This window comes from Hyperolius riggenbachi, chromosome 4 (genome assembly GCF_040937935.1).
Source record: "Hyperolius riggenbachi isolate aHypRig1 chromosome 4, aHypRig1.pri, whole genome shotgun sequence".
Classification (NCBI taxonomy): Eukaryota; Metazoa; Chordata; class Amphibia; order Anura; family Hyperoliidae; genus Hyperolius; species Hyperolius riggenbachi.
The window spans coordinates 355,149,331-355,156,828 of NC_090649.1; the positions used below are offsets into that span (position 1 = coordinate 355,149,331).

General features: G+C 41.5%; 1 protein-coding gene across 1 annotated transcript; it reads left to right on the forward strand.

Moving 5' to 3' along the window:
• Positions 1–416: 416 nt before the first annotated feature.
• Positions 417–4,051, forward strand: LOC137504812 (protein PFC0760c-like). Its single transcript, XM_068233403.1, has 2 exons — positions 417–1,997; positions 4,037–4,051. Exons 1-2 carry the CDS (start codon positions 417–419, stop codon positions 4,049–4,051), a joined length of 1,596 nt encoding a protein of 531 aa, XP_068089504.1.
• The last annotated feature ends 3,447 nt before the right edge of the window (positions 4,052–7,498 follow it).

The following is a 7,498-nucleotide window of genomic DNA, read 5'->3' on the forward strand; positions in this document are numbered from 1 at the left end:
CTCACTGTAATGTACAATAAGTTTAGAGTCGGTGCGGTGCTCACTGTGCTACCCATCCAAATGGCATAGTGCTACTTCAAATTGATGCTTTTATTAAAAATTATCTTATTATCATTAGCTATAGGATCTGTCACTCATAATCCTATAATTCTATTGGTTCGAGTAATGACATGAAGGATACTATTGGTGTGTTTGAGTTGTGACGTGTACCTGATTATGTACACATTAATTTCCCGCAAATTTTATTGGAAGGCGCTAAAAATCGTATTAATACGTGACGCAAGCAGTCCCAAGATTCCATGCGCTTTGAAACTTTGGTACCGCGGGAATTCAGAGACGACACGTGACTACATACGGGTGAAGAAGACAGTCACGCCCTTTCTTTGCGCGCTGTTGGGACGAGAGTGTGCAACACAATGCCTGTCACTCTGAGACGTCCCACCAGGAACTGTAAGATACGGCCATGTGGCTGTGAGGCAGATAGGCCAAAGCGCCATACCGAGAAAAAGGAGTTACCGGCAGAACAACCGATTGTGGGAAAAGCAAAAGTTAGTAATGTCGCCGAACCCGTGAAAGTGACGGAGGAGCTTGTGACGCAGGAAGAAATGGTAATCCTTACTTTGGTGCCTATAGAGAATTGTGATAGCGGTTGTCATGTCGAAAAGAGTAATGATGGTGAAGTGGAAAATGGAAAAATTGACATAGTGACACAGGCCATAGCCGTACAATCATGTGAGGAAGCACAGGCCGAGTGCACGCAGGCCTACATTGCTAACGCTGGCGTACTTCAGTTGCATACTTCAAACATAGATATGGAGGAGGCAAACAACTTTGATGACCATACATTACCAGATCCACTAGAATCACAAGATTTTAATGAGTTCTCTAACTTTAGACTAACAATTGACGATTTTGTTTCTGAGGACGAAACTGAGGGTGTGCTGGATCTGAGTTGCAGTGCTTCAGTTCACCAACCATTAGTTCACGAAGAATCTTTGAATGTTCAGAGGAACAATTGCAATCAGTTATCTAAGAACCGATACCTGAAAATTAGTATTGATGAAAAGGCAGATAATACAAATGACACACGGCTACCTTTGACCAATGTTGATGAACATGAACATGACTGTAGAGAAATTAGTTCTGAGGATTCCGGGGAAAAAAAAGGAAATGAAACAGAGCTTCATACTGAAAAAAGCATTTCTGTTGCCTATGAGGAGTTGAAAAATGGATATGTGGAGGATGGTGAGGATGAAAATAGACATGTGGACAATGAAGAATCTGAACATGATAATGAGGGTGGAAATGATTGTGGAGAGGATTTTGAGAATGGCGACGGATATGTAGAGGATGTGGAAGAGTTGAAAAATGGATATGTGGAGGATGATGAGCATGAACATAGACAGGGTGACAATGACGAATCTTCAAATCAATCAGAACATGATAATGATGGTGGAAATCATTGTGGAGAGGATTATGAGGAAGCCTACGGAGGATATGTAGAGGATGTGGATAATGAAGACCACAATGTGTATAGTGAAGGTTATGGTGATGATCAGAACATGTCTGATGAACAGTTTCACAAAGGTGAAAGTTCTTCTTCCGGTTGGGAAAGAGATGATAGGTACTCTGTGGATGAAGAGATTTCTTTGACTGACTGTTCATTACAAAATGAAGATGATGTTGATAAAGAAGAAGAAACTGGATCACATAATGCAGAGGTTCCGTGTAGTGAAAACGAAATCGTTAGCCTTGCTATTGCCAGCCCTGTTCATGTCCAGGATAATCCTAATTACCAAGAGGAGAATAGTCATGAAACTGATGTTGCGATGAACAGTAATCAATCATCAAAGAATAGAGATCCAAAGTTTCACCATTCTGAAAATCTTATGTTATGCCGCATAGTTTGCGCTGATTACTGTTTCCTTTTCAAAAGAGACAAGAATGAGGATGTTTGCCAGAAGAAAAAAGTAATGTGGAAAAATATTAGTGAAAAGGTAACTATGAACTTTAATCACACACAATACTACACATTAATTTCACATAGTTTTGAAATGTTCATAATTTGTATCTTGTGCACCCTGTTCTCCGTACCGTCAGCACTCCTACCTGTACCTATTGCTGTTCTCTCTTTGAAAATGTCATTACTTCACTGCCCACCTTTGTTATCTTTTATTTCTCTCCTTTTAGATTTCACTTTTTCCTCCTTCTGATATTTTTCCTCTGATACCTCATAACCACGCCCTCCGAACCCACCTTCATCCACCTTTAAGTAGCCAGAAATGGCTCATTGTAAGAATTGCATAGTCCCATGACTTGATTTGTTGTGGTTGTGTTTGGTAAAAAACCATTGATTAGTAACAGTGTAACATATCCACAATAAATATATAGGTACCAATGTGCAATTTATGATATTGTCCACTTTGTTCTTGCCCTGTACACTTAAGCTGCGTACACATGAACGACAGCAGTCAACAACGCTTTTCGTCTGCACCTCCTGCTATGTGGCTTTCCAGCAGTGAAATCCGCTAGGTTGATCTAAATGTTTACAAACAGCATTATCACTCTAAGGAAAGACTGTTTACACGCCATGCTGTCAGATGTATTTAAGCCCATTGGGTCTTTGCGACGGAATCATCGCATCGTAGTATTAGTGCACGTGTACCTTAACAGACAACTTTGGCAGTTAGTTGTTCAGATACTCGATCGTTGTGTGTTACAGGGCTGTGGAGTCTGTACAAAAATCCACCGACTCCGACTCCTCAGTTTAGGATTACCCCCGCTCAACGACTCCGTCTCATATAATTTGCATATTACAATTTGGTTGATTAAAAGTATGTAACGTGAAATTCGTCTCTAATTGCCAACGTTTAGGAATTTAACAAGACAACTTAAGTGAGAAGGATATGTACACTACTATGTTTATTCCCTTCAGAGTAAAACTAGTCCTTGGTAAGAGTACTTGTAAAAGGTACAACCCGGAACTAAAAACATCTATCAGGCCCTAGGCAATGTAAGTATGGGTGCATGTAAGAATGATGTGCAGATACTCTGCAGGGGAATGGGGAGATTCTTCCTCTATTACACATTCTTCATGCAAAATCTGAACCAGGTTTATGGGTGACAGACAACACCTCAGTGTTCAATGTGCACACCATTCTCAGTGGATTCCCTGCAGCTCTGTGGGGATTGCGTATGTATATTACAGTACTACTGTGTAAAAAAGTAAACCTGAGACAGATGAAATTTAAGTTTTATATATACCTGGGGCTTCCACCAGCCGCCTTCAGGATAATCAGTGCCTCGTTGTCCTTCTACACCACCTGGATCTTGTGCTATGAGTCCAGGTACTTGAGCCAGTATGGTGTAGTGCGCATGCACACACTCCGCCGCTAGGAGCATACTACACCTGCGCAGCACTATTGCCCAGGTGCATAATGCTCCTGGCTGTGCGAGCGGACAGTGTCTGGACTGCGCTGACTGACTGAAGTACCAGGACTCATAGCAGAAGATCCAGGTGATGGAGGACAGCGAGGGACTGATTGGCCGGAAGGGGGCTGGAGGAGGCACCCCTAATTATGTATAAAACTATACTTTCCATCCTTCTCAACTACCCTTTAATTTGTATTCAACAAACCAAATTTAAACAACATATCAAATTATTTGATTTCATGAGCAAAGGGAGTGCATACATTTGCATAAATCAGCATCAAAGCAGAATTATTTCCATCTAATTCACCGTCTCTATTAGTGACACGGCTACACATCAGGCTTTATTTTTTCAGCACAGATGTTATTTAGTATCTATAACAGATTCCTGTGTACACATCATATATACAGTCGTAATCAGAGATGTATATCTGACCTTAAAAATATGTGGACTGCTTTATTGAAAAAGCACAAGTAACTAATTTGGATTGGTTTATTTCATTTTTGTGGAGTAAGCGCAGCTATTACTGTATATGTACTATATATACATTTTTTTTTAATTACTGTCATTTGAGAATTTTTATCATATTTTCTATTTTCATTACAGTTAAAAATTCACTAGGATTCTAAATTGATGCATTTTTGCCCGACTCCAACTCCGACTTCAGGATCACAAAATTGCCCCAAATCAAACTCCACGACTCCGACTCCACAGCCCTGTTGTGTAAGCATTAAAGAGGAACTGTAACTGCAAAACGTCCCCTGGGGGGTACTCAACTTGGGTTGGTTGAATCCGCTGGATCCTAATGAGGCTTCCCACTCCGTCCTGCGTCCCTCGGGGGTCTCGCTGCAGCCCCCCGTACAGGGGTGACATCATTATTTACCTTCCTGGCTCCTTTGCAGGCGCTTTGACGGCTGTCGGCTCCGAAGTAGGCGGAAATACCAGATCGACGTCGGGTCCGCTCTACTGCGCAGGCGCAAGTCTCCACCGCCTACGCAGTAGAGCGGAACAGACTGAGATTGGGTATTTCCTTCTATTTCGGAGCTGACAGCAGCCACAGCGCCCCCGCTGGAGCATGCGGAGGTAAATATTAAAGTCACAGTCGGCTCTGTCGGTGGCTATTCGGAGGGCTGCAGCGAGACCCCCGTGGGACAGAGGACAGCGTGGGAAGCCTAATTATGATCCCGAGGCTTCCCCCACCCGAGGAGAGTACCCCCCAGGGGCTTTTGTTAATGTTACAGAGTCTCTTTAAGTATTATGTAGTCATGGATGTAATCAGTATTGAAGAAAGACTGTAGGGGAGTCATTGAAAAATGATTTGAATTGTTCAGTGGCTGCGCGGGCACATGATGTCTTTGGGTTAACATCAGAAACCACGTTTTAATATAACTTATTGAGTCCACGGCCACCCCTGCAGTATTCATTTCAGTATTTAAAGGTACCCGCCAAGTATTTCAAAGGTGCATTCGCCTTGCACTGAAGTCCAATATAGTGATTTTAATGGTTCCTGGGTGAGTACACTACTATGGACTCAGCAAACATAAACCAGGACGAAGTGATGCAGGGAAGTGAGTGTGCCGTCTATGCATCACCAGTCAGCTGTAGGCACATGACAACAGTTCATTTTTTTAAAGAGTGGACGGATGTTTTTTTTTTTTTATTAAAAAGGTTTTTTTCAATCTTAACTTCTTTTTACTTTTCAAAAAACAGGTTTCAGAAATAAAAAATAAGAAACGTACTTCAAAAAGATGCCGACGGCGTTTCCATGATTGTCGACGATCGGTGATCAAGATGATGAAAGACCCAGCAACACAGGATACGGATTACAACAGGTGGCAAGACTTGCTTCGACAAACAGTCAAGGCATTTCCAAAAATTGCTCGTCGTATAGGTACATCCAAAATTTTTATTGGATTTTGATGTATACTAATTTGCACTACATTAATAATGCAGGTAATAATCAATTGATTACAGAGATGCAGAGGAGACTGGTGGTGGATGGTAACAGGCGGCAGGGAGAATGGGCAGTGTGCCGGCAACCATCCCAACCTTTCCTCATTTTATATCTTCCATGTAGTTCCTTTAACACACATCCCCTTCGGTGGATACCAGCATCTCCTGTGTTGCAGTCATCAAAGAAGACGCTGGTATCAACGCATTTGATGCCTGGGAAAGGAAGTAATATTTTATGGGTTCTACTTATACACGTGTTTTACTAGTATCTGAGTATATATGGTATGTACATATATAAGGAGATAGACAAAGAGAGAATCTGAGTTAGTACTACTTTAGTGTTGAGGTCAAACAACTACACAGAACATAACATTGTTCAGTGTAGTTGTATGACCTGTAACCTCAAGGAACCCTGTTGTGTCCACATTGGCATTGATTTGACAAAAAAAGTTTATTTATTGACAGTGCAAATATTTTTTGAAAATAATAGTACACAATGCATTTCAACAATGCTGGTGCTGTGTAATTATGACGTGTTTATTGTAAAGGTGCATACACATACAATAATTTTTCATCAATGTTTTAATTAGAGCAACCCGGTGGTTGGGCATTCCAGCCACAGTAGAGTGTGTGTAATGTATTTTGCAAGAATGATAACACGCTTTCTAACCCATCAACTGAACATGGCTACCAGTAGCACAGTCCCGTCAAAGCATCTTTGACTCAGCCGTCGCTGCTCCTCATTGTGTCACACTCTGCTACATTTTCATTGGTCCACACTGTGACCAAATTTGCAGCCCCAGCGGTGAATTCAAAGATGCTATGCCGTGACTCTGCTATAGTGAGCGTAATTACATTGATTCTCGCACTGTAATTGCAGGACGGGACTGGTGTACAGCGTCTGGAGTTACATTTCTCCACTGTACCTGTGCATTTACGTGGTGGTTTGCAAAGATGAACGGTGTACATGGTGGAGCTCTGTGGATCATCTTATTTATGGTTACTCTTACATGCAGCATTGTAAGATAGCGTTGGATGTTCATCGGGTGTGCGCATGTGTAGGTATACAGTACGACTTGCTCCTGGAGAGTGCCCTAGGGTAAAACCTCACTCCCCATCGCCCCTAACATGGTAACAGGACTCAGGCTTTCGTCTCAGTAATGCTCCAAAACAATCGTCAATAGGTCGATTGCACCCTCCATTAAGATTTAAAAAAAACTATTAATCTTTCGATGGCGCGGTGAGAAGTAGCTGGCATTTACAAATGTATTTATCACCTTGAATAACATTAAGCCAAATCTGTCAAGATATATTTAGAGACTTCCAACAACAATTTATTTTGAGCTGGGGCTTAGCTAAAAATGACTAGGCACCATAGCTAAAAAAAAATGATGGCCCTAAGCAACCCCACCTCCCCCAAATAACCTTCCAACTCCACGAACCTCCGACCTCCCACAAAAACATTACTCAAGGACCCTCCACCACAACATTTTCAACACTCCTCTAAGTACAGTATAAGTAGCAAGGTCTATTGGTGTCACAATTTTAGGAAGTAGTCATGGGCGTAACTATAAATCAGTGGTTCCCCTTGTGTCAACTACAGTGTTAAATAAATACTGTACAAACGTTGCAAATCATACATGAACAGTACGGAAAATCGAAATTGAAAAAAATATTTAATAAAAAAAATAAAAATCCTCAGGAAAAATATAATTTTTTTTGTAAACAATGCAAGTTTTATTGTCCTTTTTAAAAAGCAAATAAAGGATGTTTCATACTATTGTCTCATATGATGACGATTAAGCTTTTACCATAGTCTCGCATTTAGCAATTATGTGACCTCCAACCACAGAAATTCACCAATCATGATAAACATAAATAGACAGCGTTTCACATACATAGGCAAAATGCACCCTTAATATTGTAGACACCTCTCACCTGGGTTATGATTTCTTCTGTAGTTACTGCTGTGTCTGGCAATGCTGTGTTTGGCTGAATTGTGGATGATATGTGGACTGAAAAGCCTGGAAGTTGTGCTGTGGCCAGTCTGGCGTTGATGCTATGGCCTGGTTGGCTGGCGGTGATGCTGTGGCCGGGCTGGCTGCCGGTAAAGCT

Coding starts and splice junctions, on each gene's coding strand:
- LOC137504812 (XM_068233403.1), top strand. CDS start 417: ATGCCTGTCACTCTGAGACGTCCCACCAGGAACTGTAAGATACGGCCA.